Below are 19502 nucleotides of genomic sequence, written 5' to 3'. Positions count from 1 at the left end.
GGATGGATACTTGCAATGCTAGTAAAACTGGACCCCCCAGATCTGCCCCTGCGTCTTGGGAGCTGCTGTCCGTCCCAGGCTAGATCCAAATCAAGAAACACCCGAGTGAGCTGACGTGCCCCCATCGAAGCAAGCCGTTCGAACGTCTGACCACCCGGCCACTCAGGTCAGACGGCTTTGCGTACCTCGTCACCTTTAACATCCTCTTCGTGGTAGCTGTCACTAGATGTTGGCCGACATGGTTTGGGGAGACTTGTGCAAAAAAAGGGGCCTTGCTGGTGCCATTTCCCCAATACCCCGGTAGCCCATCATGGCGACTCTACTCACGCTACAGATAGTTGCGCCACCTCCCATATAGGTAGGTAGGTCTCTTTCTATAATACCTAGGTACGTGGACTTACACTCTGTGTGCCTCATTGCACGCCTTGGCTGTATCTCGTATCTGTCCGATAAATCAAACGCAACCCGCATCAGGCCACATGCCGTTTCTGGACGTGCTGAGAGCGTGCTCGACCCGATGTTATGGATACCTACCGGACAACCCAGATCCTGAGGCTCTTGCACCTACACGTCCCGACACTTGTGACCTCCTGCCCGGTCCATGCCATTATATCTTCAACCAAGGTATCGAGTCTGCCTGCGGGACTGTTGGCTTAAGCGGGCTCCCTTGCGTCACATGTGAATACACGTTAGCAAAGACTTCGTCGTCATGAGAGAGTTGTAAACGTAAAAGCCATTCGGGAAGCTTGGCACCGAGAAGTATAGAGACATCGTGGGGTTGAGGCTTTCTGTATCTGGGGCCATGCTAGTCTCGCTGCCTTTTGTTAAATGCACTTGTTACTCTGTTCCATGATAATCGTCTTAAGTCGATATTGGACACCCTTCAACTGCTGCTTCGGCGACGGATAACTCAACACCCCCCTGGCTTGGGAGAATAATAAAAAAAAAAAAATCTATTTCTGGTTCTGGTGCTTCATGAACTGCTTTGACCACTTGTCGTACCCGTCGAGCATCTGCCGCGTGATGCCCTTGGGCACCAACTGGATGGCCTGCACGATGTCCTCCATGCAAACCCGCGCCTGCTCCCCCTCCTTGCCGGCCGTCGTCCTGTTCAGCGCCTTGCTCAGCGCCGGCTCCGTCGCGACGTTGACGATCTGCTTGATCTCAGCGCCCGAGAAGCCCTCGGACAGCCGCGAGAGCTCGGCGACGTCGATGTCGGGCGCCAGCGGGAGCTTGCGCAGGTACAGGTTGAAGACGGCCTCCCGCCCGGCGGCGTCGGGCGGCCCCACGTACACGATACGGTCGAACCGGCCGGGGCGGAGGAGGGCCGGGTCCATGGCCTCCGGTCGGTTGGTCGCCGCGAGGATCAGCACCCCGGAAAGCGCCTCGAAGCCGTCCATCTCGGTGAGGAGAGTCGTGAGCATGTTGACGGACCCCTGGCTCTTTGCGGCGGCAGCGCCGCCACCGCCGCCCGCCCCGCCCGCGCGCTGGCCGCCGATGGAGTCGATCTCGTCGAAGAAGATGATGCTGGGGCTCGCGGCGCGCGCGCGCTCAAACAGCTGGCGCACCGCACGCTCCGACTCGCCCACGTACATGTTGAGCAGCTCGGCGCCCTTGACGGCGAAGAAGTTGAAGCCCGACTCGGTCGCCATGGCCTGCGCGGACAGCGTCTTAGAGCAGCCTGGCGGGCCGTAGAGGAGGAGACCCTTGGGCGGCGTCAGGATGAGCTTCTGCACGCCGGGGTCGTTGGTCGTGGTGAGCGTGATCATGTTGCGCAGGGCGCTCTTGAGGCTCTCCTGGCCGCCGACGTCTTGCCAGTGGATCGTGGGCGGCTTGAGATTCACGTCGTGCATGGCCGTCGGCCTCGTGGAGCGCAGTGCCTGCTCCAGGTCCTCTCGCGAGAGGTATGGCGTCCCCATCGTCTCCTCGTCGTATCCGGCTTCGTCGGGGTCCAGCCGCTCTGCTGAAATCATCATCGAGTTCTCGATGAGCCTGTCGAGATCGCTTGCATTGAACGCGTGTGTCTGCTGTGCCAGCTTGTCCAGCATGGCGTCCTTGATCTCTGGCTGGATAGGGATGTCGAATGACTTGAGGATCTCCAGTCGACCCTCAGCGTTGGGTATGGAAAGGGCTATGTTCCGCTCGAACCTCGTCCTTTTCTGCAGCTCCGGGGGCACGTCGGTCATGTAGTCCAGACAAGTGGCGACGACAACCACCTTGGGCAGGGTGCCGTTTTTCAGGGCGTCCTCGGCCAGCTGGTCGAGCTGCTGTCCCAGTCTTTGGATGATGGCCGTGGAGTTCGCCCTGTCCTTCCCGATCAACGCCTGCAGACCGTCGATGAGAACGATGCTGGGCTGCATCGTCCGCGCCTGCTTGAAGACCTCCTCGACGGTGGACGATTTGTCGTTCTCCTCGATCCGGAAGACTCTGCCCCAGCCCGTGGCCGCTATCCGGCTCAGGATATACGACTTTCCGGTGCCGCGGCCGCCGTGGATGACGATGCCGCACGACTTCTGTTGGCCCTTGTAGACTAAGTTGGTGTTGAAGCCGCGGAAGAAGCTCCTCAGCTTCTGCTCCTCGGCGTGTAGGCCCGGGATATTGGAGACGACGAGCCGTTTTACATCCCGGACGACCTCCTGGACGGGCTCTTCCCCCTCGCCCAAAACGATACGCGTTACTGTCGACACAACATAGCGGGCGACGTTGTCGGTTTGGCCGTCGACGGTTGTGATTCTGAAGGTTTGCTTCACCCCCGACGCCACACACTCGAACTTCATGCCGGGGAACACTTGCTCGGCACGTGCTGTGCGATGTCAGTACTGTTCAGAGTGTAACCCGGGGGCCACGAAGGTCGCAAATGCGCATCGTGAACCGGTATAGGCTTGGTAGGACGGACCGAGATAGAACCGAATCACTCCGATCCATGCGCCCTCCCACGCACTGATATCTGCCTTCTCCCTCTCCGACGTGGTCATAGGCAGAACGTTTACCGTTTCGGCGTCGGGGACGGCGGACTTCTCACACATGGTGATTGTGACATGATCGCCCAGATCGAATCCGCAGGCTTCGCGGTACGCCTCGCTCATGAGGATGATGTTAGGGCTGATGTTCTTGTCAGATAGGGTCCAGAGCGCCGCCTCACGGCGCAGCTCCGCGGCGGACTTGGTCGCATCTTGAGCGGCGGTCCTTGTTACGATGCAGCGGCGGCCGTTGTCGATACTGCCCGTGAGCTGGATGAGAGCGTCCCGGTTGACGTAGATGCGCGATGCGCCCTTTAGGGTCGCCTTTTCGAGCGTCTTGTCGAAGGGTGCGAGGGGACGGACCTTGCCGTCGATGGTCTTGGCCATCTTTTCTATCGTTATCGTCGTTGTCTTCGTCGGTGTATTCGTAAGTGTATTCGTCTCTTTGGTGAGTTGCTGTTTCTTGCCAATGGTGTAGGGCCAGACTGGGGTATGACATGAAGAAAACCCTGCTATAAGAGATCGGGGAACGATGAGTTTTCTGTAGGTGTGCACAGCGATCACACCAGTCTTGACTCACAGTTTCTCACCAGAGGGCTCACCCTGATAAATTAGATCCGAACAGGCGTTGCAATTTTAATTTTAATTTTTACACGACTTCCTCGGTTTGGCGGTTAAAGCTATTGTTCCCGGGCTAATGAACCAAAGCCCATCAGCTCGTGTAAGTGCTCGCTCATCCAGAGAAGTGACCTGTGAAAAATTCAAACAGGTAGACCAGCTAACGGTAGGCTTATAGTACTTCTATCCTAAAAGGGCCCTTGACTTCTATGGTTTAGCAGGCATAGAAACACAGTGAGAGTATTCATGCCTGATACATAACACGATATGAGGTTCAAGCAGAAATACTAGAGAGGTATCTGGGCATTTACCCTATTGACTACTGGGGACTATGTTTCTATCACAATATTGTGTACCTGAGCGACCCTATGACGGACCGCCATGGATCAGTACCTAGGTGAAAAATTCAAAGTCCCCCCTAACAATTTTCCTTCCAGCACCGGCCCCACCCCAGCTCGGGTACGGGGGTACCTCCCTGCAAGTGTCCAACGTCGCATCGCCGGGGCGGCCAGCGAAGAAAGCCCGTCAAGCCCAGCTCCGACCTCGTCCCTCACGAACTTTGAATTGACGAATAACTCTTCCGCTCCTTCACCAAACTCCCACGACGACAATTCAGAGCCAATAACGAACGACGCGCCGCCCGCTCGCCGCGACACAGCTTCCCTCCGGGCCCCATGCAATGGGCTGACCTCCGAGGGCTGAGCAGCTTGACCCGAAGAGGAGTTGCCCGGATGACCACGACCGCCGCCCGCCAACGGCTACCGCTGTTGCCCCCCCCGCGCGTACCGACGCAGCGATGGCGCGATAGGCCTCGCACTGCCGGCGAGGTGCGGCCCTTCTCCGCGGCAGCGGGTCGGAGGACCGACAAGCCCTCGCGGACCCAGCCGAGGCCGAAGCCCCCCTCCCTGTTCGAGGAGCTATTCCCGCACGACGACCCCTCGGCACTATCGACGCGCGGGAGCAACGGCCAAAACCGGAGGGGAGCCCCGAACCCATCGAGCAAGGACGAGGGGGGCGGGAAAGTCAAGGTCCGCTTCCTGACGTCCACGGACACCGGGAGACCCGACACGACAGAGTACCAGCAGAAGGTGCTCAAGTTCAAGCAGAAACCCAGACATGCCGAGCGTCACGCGTCGTCCGCAGCCATCGTCGACCTCCTCGAGTCGCAGGCGCGTGCGAAGAAGGACCGGGCCGAGGCGGCAGGAGGAGAGAGCCCCTCACTCTTCAACGAGCTCTTCTCGAACCGCGATCCCGGATCAACGGCGCCGGGGGGGACAGCAAGGCGAGCAGAAGCCGAGCAACACCTGTCCGAGGACCGGCACGTCAACCACGACGACCTCCAGTCCTGGCTCGACTCTCTCCCCAAGGGTGACGCCGATACCGCCGCCGATGCAGCCACCACGGCGACGTCCTTAGCCACCCGCCCCGCCATGCTCGTCCTTTCCAACGCCAGCCCGAACCTCCAGGAGAGCGACTTCTACCGCATCGGCCCCCAGGGCCACCACCTCGACGGCTGGTCCTCCTCCATCCGCAAGGTGATGCAGGCGTACGACTACAGCACCCTCGAGCCCATGGACCGCTACTTCATCCTCTTCGACTCGTACGCCGCCGCCGAGTCCTACCAGAAGGAGGCGCAGCGCCGCCACGCCGCCGCCCGCCGCTCCCTCCTCTCCGCCGTGGCCCCTCTGGCCTTCGCCTCCCGCGCCGTCGAGGGCGGCTCGGCGCCTTCCCCCTCAATCTTCACCCTCGCGCCGCCGTCCAGGGCGCCCCTGAGCCTGCACCTCTACAAGCTTGACCGCGCGACCGAGGCCCGCCTCGGCACTTTCAGCGTCCAGGGCCTGCTGAGCATGACGCCCGAGCCGCCCCCGCGCGCAAACTCCCACGTCATTCTCTGCATCGACGGCGGCACCGTCGACCAGCGCATGCTGACCCACTGGCTACGCCGCGACGGGCGTGAGCGGAACCTCGGCTGGCCGGTGCAGCACATGCGTCCTTACTTCGCGCCCAAGCTCGACGACCGCACCGTCACGCCGGGCGAGGCCCAAGAGGTCGACGACGAGCCCGGCTGGCGGGACGACGACGGCGACGACGACGCGCCGCCGCCGCTGGTCGACGCCGAGGGACAGCAGAAGGGCGGCGGGCCCGACGAGAACGCCGTGTCGGCTCGCTTTGTGCTGTCGTTCCCGGACGTGCACGAGGCGCGGCGTTTCGTCCGCGCGTGGCACCGGAGGGAGTTTGTGCTGGCCAACGGTTCGACCGTTGTGTTGAACACCTACGTCGTATGGTGACCCACGGAGCGGCCACGCCGGCCCTTACTGTACTATGTTGGCTCTATGGACGTGCCTCATAGAGCAGCTTCTTCATCAAAATCACCTGTAAGAATAACATAGAAGGGTACTTTATCAGCCTTGTATCAGTGGCCTCGGCCTCACCATTGGCCTCGGACGAAGATTGAGGGGAGGGAAGGAGGATAAAAGATGTATTATAAAACCCAGAAATAGAACCCGAAACTCCAGGCCAGATATTTGCTCTCGTCGGGGAAAGGCGTTATCGGCAAGAAACCACATGACAATGGCCACACAGTGCTCTCTTTCCGTTCAAGGGGGGGCGGGGGGCCGTAGAGTAGGCAGGCAGATCGGTTAGCGCCGCCATGTACCTTCTCTCTCCCAGCCGCGGCCGACCGGCCTACCGTAAAACCGACGTACTAGTGATTTCCCCTCTTCCCCGCCCATCCTCCCGCCGCAATGCCCGGGACTGCTTCTGGGCTTCCCCGATCATTTCTTCCATTCCCCGACTTCGTCTGTCTCTCTATGGCGGCCAGGTCGGCCATGAGCCCCATGATGCCGGACGCCTTTCCTTCTTCGCACGTCTTCTGCCCCAATGCGCTGTGTCCCCGGCGGCAGCGCAGAACCGACCAACAAAAGCCGCAACCAAGTCTTGTTCTCTCTTTCTCTCTCTCAAGACAGCGCAAAATCAAAGGTCTCGTCCGTGTCCTTCTTTAACAGCACTTCCCGCCGGCTCCACTCTGCTCGCCGACGTTGACGCCTGAGGCAGCGGGCTGCTCGTTCTTCTGGTTGTCGATTAGGCGCTTCTTGATGTCGGCGGCGAGGGAGTAGAAGGCCTTGTCGATGTTGATGTTGCTCTTGGCAGAGACCTCGAGGAAGGGGATGCCGAGCTCGTCGGCGAGCTGCTGGCCGCGCTCGGTCGACACAACGCGCTTCTCCTCCCAGTCGCACTTGTTGCCGATAAGAATCTTGTTGACGCCCTCGGTGGCGTGTTGCTCGACGTTGGCGAACCAGGTGCGGATGTCTGTGTTGGTAGAGTGGTCAGCTTCTTGTCACCTGTCTCCTGTCTCATACGGGTGTGTCTGCGGTGGCGGCGGGGAACCTCGGCCAGCTCGCAGTAAAAGACCATACCAACGCAAACACACCAGGGGAGACGTACTGTTAAAGGACCGCTCGTCGGTGACGTCGTAGACGAGGAGAATACCCATGGCGCCGCGGTAGTAGGCGGTGGTGATGGTACGGAAGCGCTCCTGGCCGGCGGTATCCCAGATCTGGAGCTTGACACGCTTGCCGTCCAGCTCAATGGTGCGGATCTTGAAATCGATGCCGATGGTCGTGATGAATGAAGGAGTGAATGAGTCTTCGCTGAAGCGTAACAGGCAGCAGGACTTGCCTACGCCCGAGTCGCCGATCAGCAGCAGCTTGATCTGGAGTGCTTGTCAGTCACATGTGAACACGATGTCATGTTCATTTCGCTGGTGGGTTTTTTCGACGAGAAAAGGGGCAGATGGCCCTCAAGAAGGTACGCTCGGGCATGGGCAACCCCCCTCGAGCAAAGGGCGGGACGAGAGGTAGGGAGGGGCAGCGGCAATTGGCACATACAAGGAAGTCGTAATTGCGGTTGCTCGACATTTTGGCGGCGGCGGGTGGTCAGGGACTAAGAACCGAAGGGGCCGATCTTGAAGGGAATCGTTGCTTCTCGGGCCGGCGTGAGGGGGGATATCGGGCGAGTTTGTTGTGATCGGGAATACTGGGAGGGACGGAGAGGATTGTCGCGATGTTCGTCGTCGGATTCGGGGGTATCGGGGGGTAAGAAGGGAATCGGGTTTGGGACGTGGTCAGGAAATCGGCCTAGGCAGTCTAACGCTCGTAGAATAGGTAGGCAGGTAGTAGGTATGTAGTCGGTTCTGGGATGCAGTAGGCGACCTGAGGCGAGGGACTGTACAGTCCACTTTACTGTGAGGTACGTAGCGCAAAGCGGCGCAGCGTACCTAGGTAGTGTCCCGTCGAATCGCTTGGCTTTTTTGGGAGGGGGGAAGGGGGGGAAGAGTGGTGCTGTCGTCTGGGGTAAGACACGACCCGGCCTTTTCTTGCTTGACCGTGACCCGGTGCTTGTTGTGCTTGTGCTGGCTGGAACCGCTGGGACAGGGACTAACGGATCTGTTGCCCAGCGGTGAAGTGAACTTGATCGGCTGGATACCTGTTAATATACCGTCGGCAACGTGTATTACGCTGGCTCCTTCAGAGGATTGTTTTCTTCTTCTTCTTCTTCTTCTTCTTCTATTTTGCAAGGTGTGCAATGCGCTGTTCTCTTTACACTGCTCTCTGGTAACACTGCGTCGCTTTACTTTTCTGCAGATGCGCTTGGATCGACCGTGGAGGTTTTGCTTCTCTTCCAACCTTCCCTCCCCTCCGACGCCGATCCGACGCCGTCGCGTCTCCTTACCGGGCACCGTAATATGCTGTCCTACCTATAGGCTGTCCTTGCTGGTCATAGAATGAAGCGGAATGTAGGAACACCACTGGAACCGGCTCGTTGAAGACATCACGGTGCAACGAGCTCTTGTCCCGGGGTGTCTTTATCGTTACCTACCTCGAGTTATCCCGAACCGGCGGCCCCTTGCCTCTTCAGTGCCAGCTAGGTAAGCTGCCATCGGTCTCCCGCCTCCGCCAGGCTTGCCAGGGGGAGGGGTGAGGGGGTTTCCAAAGCAACGTCATCGCACTGTCTTGCCCCAGGGTCCAGGTCCAAAGCTTGGTCACAGGAACCCAAAGTACCTACCTACTCTAGTACTCAGTAGGCGGCTCATCATCACAAGGGGCAGCAGTCTCACACACCATGCCCCCTGGGAGGTTGGCCAACTCTGACGCCCAGCCTACGTTTCTAGCCTGTTCCGGTCAATAACGCCACCAGTTTGGTAATCATGTGCAATTGTGTGTAATGAATCAACTTTTCGTTTTAACCGCTGTCCCTGGTGACAAATGCCGCCTGCTAAGCCCCGGTGCCAGTTTGCGATGCTCTGTTGACAATTCGTGATGCCTCCAGCGAATGTACAGATATGGTACATGTTCCGCTGAGAGGCAGTTCCCGCTGTGCATAGTAAAAGTGACCTGAATGCTGAAACCTGTAAGACCGTGTATCCATGCGAATCGTTATTGCGCCCAAGGCTATTTCTTCCCCTCCGTCATATTCACTGGAGCCACCTGGCGTAGGCCCAGCGAATTCGATCCAACGCTCTAACCTGCACCTGAATGCCTTTCAGGTTGGCGAGGTCATCCAAATCCTCAAGAAACTCTCTCTGCCTATCGCGGGGAAGCACTCCCTGCATCAGGCTGCGCAGCACGTGCACCTCGCACAGAAGGAGACCGTGGTCCTTGTACGAGAGAAGGTTGTTCTGTGACGGCGTCGCCTCCGAGAAGATGCGGTCAATGTTGCGCAACACTCTGATACTTTTCCCAGCCTTGTGGCTGTGACGGGCTCCCTTCCGGGCGCCAAAGATGCCGCGTAGATACTGGACAATGCCAATCGAGACGAGCACACCGGGGGTCAGACCCACGAAGCCAAAGACCAGTTCCTGGCTCTTGAGCAAAGAGTCGATCCCGCTGATGGCCACCTCTAGATCGACCTTGGTCTTCTGCACTTGGATGAGAAGGGACCGAACTAGGTCGCCCTTGACGGCGCCCACGAAGGGGCTTCGCAAGTCCTTCTCAAATGCGCGGAGCACCGGCGTGACGTCTCCTTCGCCGACCTTGGCCCTGATAGTGGCGATCTGGGCGTCGCTGAGGGAGGAACCATTGCCTACAAACTGAGGCTTGTCCAAGGCAAAGTCCACCACCATGCGCTCCAAGCTCTCCCGGTCGGCTTTGAGGCTGTCCCGGCTCATGATGGCGATCTCGCTGCTTGAGTCGTGGCGGATAGTTCCCACAATCTTGCGTGTCGGCTCGACAACCCAGTTGAACCAAAAGTCGCGCATGGTAGCACCAATATCCTGAATCCAGCCGAGAATCTCTGCACGCCGGTTGGCGAGAAGCCGGAGGATAGTCGTCGATGACAGCAGAGCTGCTGTCGCAGGCAACCAGTACCGAATGAAGCGTGACGGGCGACCGTTGTCGCGCACAAGCATCTGCGCCGCGGCGACATGGCTGGGGAGACCGGTATCGAGGATATTGAGGAGACGTCGGGCGAGAACAGAGGGCTTTTCTACAGCGTTGGCGTCCTCGATGTGGATACTAAGTTCCGGATCTTCCTCTACGCCGGCGAACACCTTGTCCTCGAACTCGGCAACCCCGGACTCGAGAACAAGAGCTTCTTTGAGGACCATGTCCATGAGGGCCACGCTCCTCTCCACCACACCTTTCCAGTCGTGGCTGCTGACACCTGCCTCGCTCTTGTCGTCGTCGTCGTCGCCGCCGAATGTCAGTCCTTCATCAACCAGCACGCCGAGGCCGCTTGCGATCATATCTCGCAAACGTCTGAGATGTGCCAGTTTTCTCCTGGCCTCACCGCGACTCAGGGCCACCGGCGAAAGGACCTTGCGCTGGAGGGTCGTGATCGAGGAGTCCCTGATACTGTCCCGAACGATGCCATAGAACTGCTTCCACCGATCAGACAGGCCAATACGCGTGGACTCGACGAGTTCTCCTGGCGTTTGGCTGAGATTCTGTATGCGGTGCTTGCTCTCGCGATAGACGTCCTTGGTCAGAGCCCACAAACGTAAAGGCGACGTCTGGACTGTGTAAAGACTGCTATAAGTGTAAGAGCTCAAAACCTCGTCCCAGTACCACATCTCGTCGCTCAGGGGGATGATCTGGTCCAGGAGAACGTTTAAGATGATTCCATAGGTTTGCACAGTGGCTTTGCTGATGAGTAGCCATTCGATTTCGGATTGATAATGACCTCGGCCAGCCCCTTCGTTCTGCTCCGCGTGAAAATCCCATTCCGCGAGTTTCGACTGATGCAGAAGGGCGTGGATCCTATGGGAAGGGAGTAGGGAGAGCGAGGACGAAGTAGTAGATAGAGCTCTCGCGATGCGGAGGAGCTCGTCGATTCTCGGGGACGAAAAGGCGTCTACCGCGGCAGAGTTGAAAATGCCATGTTCCTCAGCAGAAAGCTCGCCATCATCTTGGGAGAGGCTAAGGCCCAGAGGGATCCGGTCCAGCTGCGCGTCTAGGCGACGGACTTGGCTGTGCGCAGGGAGAAGGCGGATGTCAATAACGGGTTGTTTTTGGGTTGACGGAAAGTCAAAGGCGGGGGAAATATGGGACGGAATATACTTACTCGGCCACAACAGACATTATCGCTTCTCACTCAGAGCACTCCTCCTCCACATTAATGCGTCGGGCGTGAGTCTTGAGGCCGGGGCTGTGAAGACCGGAGTCGCGTGAAGTTGGGATTAGACACACACAGAGTGAACCGAGTGGAAGTTTGGTTTAGACGTCATCAGGTAAGCAAATGCCAATGCCCCGGACAACACAACACTCGGGCCTGGGCCTGTGGGGGGCCAACTACGCGGTGAAGGGTGGGAGCGGAATGACGGGTGGGTGCCTGAGGTGTCTTGGCCATCAGAGTGAGCTGGAGTCGTTGACGGAGCTAGACCGCCGGGACAGCATCGGTGCCACGGCTTCGCGCCAAGAACAGCATCCCAAAGCGAAACGCGACCACAGGCCCACCACAGCTTTGTCAAAATCGCATATTTGGCAAGGGTGCAAGTCTAATCGGAAAATGGAGAGAATGACGGCAGCATACGGTTCTTTGCCCGCCAGGGAATATTGCATGGCTGCCGGTGCCGGACATTGTGTTACCTCGATAGCGGCGTGGAAGCCTAGGACGCACAGGTTCAATACAGGATAAGCATCACAACGCCAGATGGCACTGCAGCTGTTCTTTCACAAGGGGCATGTATCGTGGCTGAAAACTGGAAGATGAAATTATCAAAAGAGCATCCGGACTACCTAACCTACAAGCTGACAAAGCCTAACCTAGGTGCACTACACTACGGATACAAGCTATGGATATAAGTCACTGAGCAATAGGTCGGATCAAGCCCAACCGTAACACGCCATTGTGCCATGTGCCCCCTCTGTCCGTGTCCAAAAGTTCCAATGGAAAAGTGGCGGCGATAAGTAACGGTCAATTCACCATGATAGAGCATCGCATCCCAACAGGGGGTACGCCCTCGGCCCGTTCTGACAAGCACACGAAGGCGGCGCCGTGGCGCGACGGCACACCCAGTGGTCAGGTGGATCGCGTCGGCAATCGAGTATTAGCAGAGTTGAGAAGCTATGGGAAAATGTCATTCCTCCATCTTCCGGCTCCAGAGCTACTGCTCCAAACTAGTAGCGCCAAGTCCAAGACATCAGCGAGACGTGCAACAGTGCAATGCGTCTTCCCCCCCCCCCATATTCGTATTCGTGTTGAGGTACCTGGCTGGGTACGTACCACACATCTAAGTGACTTATATTCAGCCCGGCCGCGCCGTCCACGCAACGCAAATTGATAGGCGTAACATGGAAAAAGTCGAGGTGCGAGGTGCTTCATGCAGGGCGATAAGATAGGGCAAGTCTATCAAGTATACTTCATAGAGAATCGGCCTCCTAGCATTGCTCGTCACGGGGCAAGCACAGAGCGGGTAAAGGGGCGCTCCAATGACAAGTAGACATTGTTGGCCTCCCATCTAACATATCTATTGGTAATTCTCGGTTCAACGTCGATTTTAAATTGGCATTAGATCAGACTGTTTGTTGTTGCTGCTGCTGCTGCCGCCATTGTCAGCAACGTGCCTGTTGTACACTACCTTGGGAGCTTGAATACGAGTCAACAGCAAACAGCAGAAAGGAAAGAGAAGCTTTGTTCAATGATCCATACTATGTAGGCACCGTGCACTCGAATCAACGCCACTACCGCCCCTTCAACCACTATGATTGGCGGCGTCAACCCAACTGGGCCACAACTTGCACGTCCTTTTGCCTCTCGAAATCTCTCTCTGAATACCTACCACCCACGGATACTTGTAGGTACCCTCCGTGCCTCCCCACTCACCTAGTGTACCTAGTGTAGGTACTCCGTACCTTGCACACCGCCCGGCCCATCTACCAGAGCCCGCGCCTCTCATTGGCCGGTATCCACCACGGAAGACGGAAAGACCCACGAACTGCATGGCCTGATATGCAGACACAGCCTCCCATTGGCTCCTTCACACCAACAGGACCCCATCCTCTCCAGCACTCAGGGGCGTTTTCATAGTACAATTTGTTCCTACGTACCTAGTAGTTTTTTACCTAACCTTCAGAGTCGCAATGGGAAAAAATACCTTTGCCCGTTACCTTTTAGCTGCAGGTGCCGTTTCCATTCCCCGTCAACCGAAATGATCCATTGATAAAACCTCAACAAGACCCAGCCCTGGACCCTTCGCCTTGCCGCTCGCTGTCTTTTTTTCTCCCCCCTAACCCAAACCTAACTCTTACCTCGGCGCGCATTGTCGAAGAAGAGAGAGAGTGTGTGTGGCCGCGCTCTTTCATTTCACTCACTTCTTCTTTGCCGGCTTTGGCATTCCCACCATCACTTCTTTTCTTTCGGCATCTGTTAGTTGAAGCAAAAGTCGCAACACTGCGCTACCCCCCGCCATCATGGCCGCCTTCATGTGAGTTCGCCCAGTGTACCTGTAACCTCAAAGCCCCTTTACTTGGGCCAGATCTTGGAGCAACGGTCACTGATTTTGTTTCGAACAGCAACTCGACCGTGATCAACACGGCCTTCAACCACACCCAGCCCTACTTCAGCGTCTTTGAGGAGGTCTCAAAGTACAATGTTCAGCTCAACTACTTCGAGCGCCTCTGGGCCGTACGTCAACACCCCCCCGCGCATTGTACTCTCCGGCCATCTGGCTAACACTCTACCTCCACCCAGGCTTGGTATCTCTGGATGCAAAACGACATCCTCGCTACCGGCATCATGAGCTTCGTCATGCACGAGACTGTCTACTTCGGCCGCAGTCTGCCCTTCATCATCTGCGACCTCATCCCCTGGTTCCACAAGTATAAGATCCAACCGGTAAGCAGCAACGCGCCAATGGAGCCGGCAAGATGATAGTTCCTGATTTTCTTAACAGCAAAAAATGCCGACACTCAAGGAGCAGTGGGACTGCGCAATGGTCGTCCTCATCAGCCACTTCACCGTCGAACTGCCCCAGATCTGGCTCTTCCACCCCCTCGCCACGTGGTGTGGAATGGAGTACGGCGTCCCCTTCCCTCCTCTATGGAAGATGGCCATGCAAATCTCCATCTTCTTCGTCATGGAGGATACATGGCACTACTGGTTCCACCGCGCCCTGCACTACGGTCCCCTCTACAAGGCTATCCACAAGCTTCACCACTACTACTCGGCCCCCTTCGGCCTCGCTGCCGAGTACGCCTCGCCCATCGAAGTCATGCTCCTCGGCATCGGCATTGTCGGCTCGCCCATTTTCTGGGTCACCCTCACCGGTGACCTCCACCTCCTGACCATGTACGCCTGGATCGTCCTTCGCCTCTTCCAGGCCATCGACGCCCACAGTGGCTACGACTTCCCCTGGAGTTTGCGCCACATCCTGCCCTTCTGGGCCGGCGCCGACCACCATGATCTCCACCATGAGAAGTTCATCGGCAACTACTCCTCCAGCTTCCGCTGGTGGGACTACTGCCTCGACACCGAGGCCGGTGTCGAGGCCCACAGGAAGCGTCGCGAGAAGAAGCTCAAGGCCATCAAGGCTCAGAAGACCCAGTAAATGCGCCATGTTCCTTTCTGGCTCGGCGCCCCACCGAGACGACACGCGAATGTACCGAGGGGAGCACGCTCATGGGCAGTGCTTCGAGTGCAGCTCCGGATACCGGTTGGGTACCTCATGATACGATGTATAGAAGCGGCGGGAACGGGAATCGCAAGGACGCTAAATGACACGAGGCTCGACGCCGAGGCCATCAAAGTCTACGTAATTACTCATTGGAGCGGCGTTTGAAGAGAGATTGATGGTTGTGTAAGGGGGGAAAATGACGATTTATGCGAATTCTACCGTATATAATAGGAAGGCCACCCAGACAAATGGCATTACAGTAGACTACAATTACAGCACAACCTTCACTATTTTTCTCTTTTTTGTCTTTCGCACTCTGGTTGAACCCTTTTGTGTCCGTTGACAGTATACATGATTGTTACAATTGTTCTTTGCGCGGGTCCCATCCAAGGATATTCTCACTCCACGATGGGCCGGACCTCGTTCCCGAAGCCAAGTAGAGCCGCCGGGTCAGGAAGGGGGCCAGAGGTCCAACTCACTTCTTGGGCGTGCAGCAGTCTCCTGCCGTCCCCGCGGCTTTATCGGCCAGGCCCCTGATGCCGCAGCTGATGGTGGCCTCGCCGTCGCCCTCGACGCCGGCGGCCGGCGGCACCTCGACCTCGCCGAAGTCCCTGGCCAGGGCGTCGCAGATCATAGCGAGCTTGAGGTCCTTGCCCGACAAGCCCTTTGGGTTGTGCGTCGTCCAGCGGATGAAAGTTGTGTTGTAGACCTGGGCCCGCACGTGTTCGTCAGCTCCGGGGGAAGTACAGTGTTGCATCTCCGCCCGATTCATTCAGTTTGGAAGAAAAGAAGAAAGAAGAAGAAGAAGAAGAACGGGAACGCAGCGAGCCTCATGGACTGGTGAGACATACGTTGGACCACTCGGGGTGGTGGTTGTGGATTTTGCACTGCAGGCTTACGGCCGTCATGAAGTCCTTTATATATGTGCCTCGTCAGTCCCTGCCACATGCCTCGTCGGGTTGTTTCACCCACGCCTCGGCGTAGGTGGATTCACGGGCCAGGATCCGGCAATGAGAGGGCGCTATGGAAGGGAGGGAGGGAGGTAAGGTGTCACGCACCCACGTCTTTGCAAAGTTCTTGAACTTGAAGCTCCTCTCCACGGCCTCCCCGTCGTTCACCAGCGCCCAGCGGCCGGCGCCCAGCAGTGTCTCCAGCGTCGCGGACAGCGAGGCCTCGTCGGAGCCCTGCGAGAAGCGGGCTGTGGCCTGTGCCGGGGCTGTGGGGGTAGTCGACATGGCTCGGCGGTGCGGGCGGCGGTGTGGCTGCTGGACGGGCCGAGGCGATGAGGATGCTACTGACGATGACGACGGTGCTCTCGAGAAAAGTGGTGATGCGGTGAGTGATCGCGGTGTTTGGCGTGCGAGACGGCGGAGGAGGACCGAGGCGTTCATCTCTGAGGAGATGGTTAGAAAGGGAGTGGGTGAGCAGTGATATAAGTTCTGCAGAGCGTCTGCGCAATACCTACATAGGTAGTGAAGAAGAGCCCGCGGGACTATTTGAAGGTTGCCGTGTAGGGATGTACCTACCCCTGCCGCTGCCGAGCTCGGGTGGGGTCCTGATAAGATTGGCCAGTCACCTACCTAGTTGTCTCTTGCATTCTCATCCTCTCTCTTACATGAACACATGTTGAACTACGAGGTGCCTTTACTACAAGGCGAGTATAAATCAGCTACCAAGAGAGAGAGGGAACCGGTGATTTTCAAGTGAGTTCGAACCGGTAAAGCTGGGGAACGGCAGGGTCACAGGGGTAAAATTCGACGCCGGACAATGCCAATCTGCCGCCCAGCTACCAGACCTGTAGAGACGGATGGTCTTCGCCGTGTTGTCAACTCCGCATGCGTGAGCCATTGGCAGATCGGACATTGGCGCAGGAAGGGGATGGCCAGCGATGGAAGGCCATCAGCCATTGACGTCCCACGTTGTCATTGTTCCAGGGCGGTGGCCCGTAAGGGTTTCCACGAGCCGCGCGAAGGATCGCCCATCGTACTCCCCTTCGCATCTTGATCTGGCAGCTCGTTTCCCCGTCCCACAATTGCTCACTTCCTGCGGCGCGAATCCGCCAAGAAGCTCGGGGGCTTGTATCAGCATGCTGTTATCCTTGACCCAAAGTTCCGGGATGCGCTACCCCGCGCTTCGAATCCGTCCATGAGGAGAGCCGGCAAGTGGTCTATAACTCTGGATTCGTCCGATTTCACTTCTACCTTTGCATCAACACGATTCCGCAAGTTCACGCAGCCGCCAACATTCGAAACCCAGTAGCTTCCTAACTCGTGGCTTGTCGAACTCCGACAGCCCAGGAAACATGCATATCCACTATCGGCATTCGGCGGTGGATGTCTTTTCGCGTCCATCCATCACCACAGCTCGAAGCACCTCGTAAGCCTCCGGAATACCTTCAGAGAAAGAGGTACAAGCGGCGGGACTGGATGTCACTGTCATCGTAACTGAGCTACTCATCCCGGGCCGTGGCGACCCCGTCCATGTCAGCAAGCATGACAGGGTCCCGGGAAAATACCGCTCAGTCAGGCCGGTCCATATTCCGGTCGTCATGCCTGGTCTCTGGGACGTGCACACCTACTTCACCGGCCTCGACGTTATCACTGGTTTTGACACCGGCTTGTTCAACGTCTTGCCGGGATCCAACGCCCTGGTGGGCGCCATCACCGTCCAAGACCTGGAAGAGACGCTGATGGCAAGATGCATCTCTATCCGAGAGCTTGGCAGAGATTCCGGGGACTTGGTCCCGCCATCGAGAAGGGGCGCCTGGTAGGGTCCGACGTGTACTCGGCCATCACCGCCATGTCCATCACCGGAGGACACGGGGATCAGCACGGCCTCTCCATCCGGACGGTGATGAGATTTGCCAAGTGTGGCGGGCCCTGGTCCATTGTCGACGGCGCGGACGACTTCACCGAGGCGGTGAGACTGCTCGTCCGTCGGGGAGCGCGGTGCATCAAGGTCTGCTCCAGCGGCGGCGTCCTGAGCCTATTGGATGATCCGGAGGACAGGCAGACGAGAAGTTCAAGGCCATCGTAGAGGAGGCGGGCCGCAGACGTCGTGCCGTCGCCGCTCACGTCATTGGGAAGGCGGGCATCATGGCCGCGCTCAGGGCGGGCGTCAAGAGCATCGAGCACGTCATGTACCTCGACGACGAGGTTGCCGATGCCATGCTAGAGAAGGGCGCCATCTTCGTCCCCACCCACCACATCGTGACCACCAAGGCAAAGATCCGTCACAGCTACCCCCCCCCCCCCTCCATCTCCATCGCGCGCAAGTCTGAGAAGCTGATACAAAAGGCAAAGTAGTCTTATCAGTTGGCCATCAAGAGAGGCATCAAGATTGCGCTCGGCACGGACAGCGCCAAGGAGCTGAACTGGGCCGTCGAGAACGGTATGATGCCGCGAAGGCACCGCGAAGGCCAGGATGTTACCGGAGGAATGGCGCCGCTGAGCAGACAACTTAAGGAAGGATACGAGGCGGACCTGATCTCCGTCGCCAAGAATCCTCTGGATGACATTGAGGTTCTGGTGAAGAAGGAAAACATCACCCATGTCTGGAAAGGGGGCAAGCTGTTCAAGTCCCCGTAGGGCGCATGTCGTGCGTTGTACTGCCACAAGGGTATACTGCCCGATGGCTGGCCAGTACATATCGGTACAACGCTGAAATGTAACGGTCTCGCCAGGAAAAGAATCATCAGCTTGCTGTCACTGCGGGGATCCGCCTGCGATCAGTCAGCGACTCGCCTGTTGGCGAGCCAAAAAAAAAAAAACCCGTGCCACGGCTCCTCTGTCCGACGCTGTCTTCCCTATTAGCCTCGGAATGCCTTCCACGTGTGGTCTGTGGCTTGACGTAGCTTCAGCGTCCAACACAGAACCATTGGAGCTCCCAACAAGGGCAATGATGCCATCAGCAGCCGCAGTAGGTATTGTCGACTATCTCGGCAGTTAATTTACAACCGGGCTTGCCTTCGTCGACTTCGCTCGGAGCAGGGGGGTGGGGAGCTTAGCGGTTAACGTGCTGACTGGATACATGCACTCACGCACGCAGTGCCGAGACAGCCCTCCTGATGCTCCAGTAAGCGGGGCCAATATTAGATGTTGACCGATGTTAGTGGCTCTATTTCGAGATCTGCCTTCAAGAAGATGCGTAGCAGGTTATCTGTTTGTATGCAGGGTCCAATCAAGACTCGGCAGGACGTTCTACAGACGTCTTACTAGATGATTTGTAAGGAACATCATGGTGGCAGCTGCCACTCGCCGGTAGCGGAGGGCAGGGCGGAAGTACATATGGTCAGTTGCCATTGGCGGTCTTGCTTCGATAGTACCGTCCGGCCGAGTTTGTTATGCTCTTGGAATATGTGTGCCTCAACCGAGGTATGGCGATTACTGAACTCGCCTGACTAGTCCAACGAGCAAGGCTCTGGTGATGCTCCTTGTACTCATAGAACTTGGCGTCGCATGGGCGTTGCTGGTGAACAGAATTCATGTTCCAAATCCGATGGATCCATGAAATACTGACAATAAAGGTAGGTGTCGATGGATGGCGAAGGTGACTTCACTCCATTCAGGTTGAAGTAGTTGACATGATCCAAGTAGCCAGATCAGAAAACGACGTTCCATGGATGAAAGGATTGAAATATCGCTCCCCCAAACTATAACAATAAGAGGCGCTTCCTAAGCAGGCAGGTTGGACAGCTGCGGATTTAAGCTGAGCGGCGTATAACGTCGAATAACGTCGAATATAGTCTGCATAGCATCGCCACCGCCACCGAGCTTGGGGACGCGTACAAAGACAGCACACCTGGCGCTGAGTGT

General features: G+C 57.4%; 7 protein-coding genes across 7 annotated transcripts; 3 read left to right on the top strand and 4 right to left on the bottom strand.

Moving 5' to 3' along the window:
• Window positions 1-953: 953 nt before the first annotated feature.
• Window positions 954-3347, bottom strand: GLRG_02824 (ATPase; the record flags this gene model as incomplete). Its single annotated transcript, XM_008093509.1, has 2 exons — window positions 954-2803; window positions 2897-3347. 2 exons carry the CDS (start codon window positions 3345-3347, stop codon window positions 954-956), a joined length of 2301 nt encoding a protein of 766 aa, XP_008091700.1.
• A 905-nt stretch (window positions 3348-4252) lies between these two features.
• GLRG_02823 (uncharacterized protein) lies at window positions 4253-6033 on the top strand (the record flags this gene model as incomplete). The annotated part of the gene is made up of 2 exons (XM_008093508.1): window positions 4253-5857; window positions 5929-6033. The coding sequence occupies 2 exons, from the start codon at window positions 4253-4255 to the stop codon at window positions 6031-6033; spliced, it is 1710 nt and encodes a 569-aa protein (XP_008091699.1).
• Window positions 6034-6576: 543 nt separating this feature from the next.
• Window positions 6577-7495, bottom strand: GLRG_02822 (Ras family protein; the record flags this gene model as incomplete). The annotated part of the gene is made up of 3 exons (XM_008093507.1): window positions 6577-6887; window positions 7023-7290; window positions 7466-7495. The coding sequence occupies 3 exons, from the start codon at window positions 7493-7495 to the stop codon at window positions 6577-6579; spliced, it is 609 nt and encodes a 202-aa protein (XP_008091698.1).
• A 1556-nt stretch (window positions 7496-9051) lies between these two features.
• On the bottom strand, window positions 9052-11155 carry GLRG_02821 (ATP synthase regulation protein NCA2; the record flags this gene model as incomplete). Its single annotated transcript, XM_008093506.1, has 2 exons — window positions 9052-11044; window positions 11139-11155. The coding sequence occupies 2 exons, from the start codon at window positions 11153-11155 to the stop codon at window positions 9052-9054; spliced, it is 2010 nt and encodes a 669-aa protein (XP_008091697.1).
• Window positions 11156-13486: 2331 nt separating this feature from the next.
• Window positions 13487-14622, top strand: GLRG_02820 (fatty acid hydroxylase superfamily protein; the record flags this gene model as incomplete). Its single annotated transcript, XM_008093505.1, has 4 exons — window positions 13487-13500; window positions 13589-13700; window positions 13767-13910; window positions 13969-14622. 4 exons carry the CDS (start codon window positions 13487-13489, stop codon window positions 14620-14622), a joined length of 924 nt encoding a protein of 307 aa, XP_008091696.1.
• A 541-nt stretch (window positions 14623-15163) lies between these two features.
• On the bottom strand, window positions 15164-15923 carry GLRG_02819 (pterin 4 alpha carbinolamine dehydratase; the record flags this gene model as incomplete). The annotated part of the gene is made up of 3 exons (XM_008093504.1): window positions 15164-15397; window positions 15540-15602; window positions 15747-15923. The coding sequence occupies 3 exons, from the start codon at window positions 15921-15923 to the stop codon at window positions 15164-15166; spliced, it is 474 nt and encodes a 157-aa protein (XP_008091695.1).
• A 1313-nt stretch (window positions 15924-17236) lies between these two features.
• GLRG_02818 (amidohydrolase) lies at window positions 17237-18275 on the top strand (the record flags this gene model as incomplete). Its single annotated transcript, XM_008093503.1, has 4 exons — window positions 17237-17338; window positions 17413-17646; window positions 17697-17897; window positions 17994-18275. The coding sequence occupies 4 exons, from the start codon at window positions 17237-17239 to the stop codon at window positions 18273-18275; spliced, it is 819 nt and encodes a 272-aa protein (XP_008091694.1).
• Window positions 18276-19502: the final 1227 nt, after the last annotated feature.

This window comes from Colletotrichum graminicola, assembly GCF_000149035.1.
Source record: "Colletotrichum graminicola M1.001 genomic scaffold supercont1.8, whole genome shotgun sequence".
NCBI lineage: Eukaryota > Fungi > Ascomycota > Sordariomycetes > Glomerellales > Glomerellaceae > Colletotrichum > Colletotrichum graminicola.
This window is presented reverse-complemented; position numbering and strand designations above follow the sequence as displayed.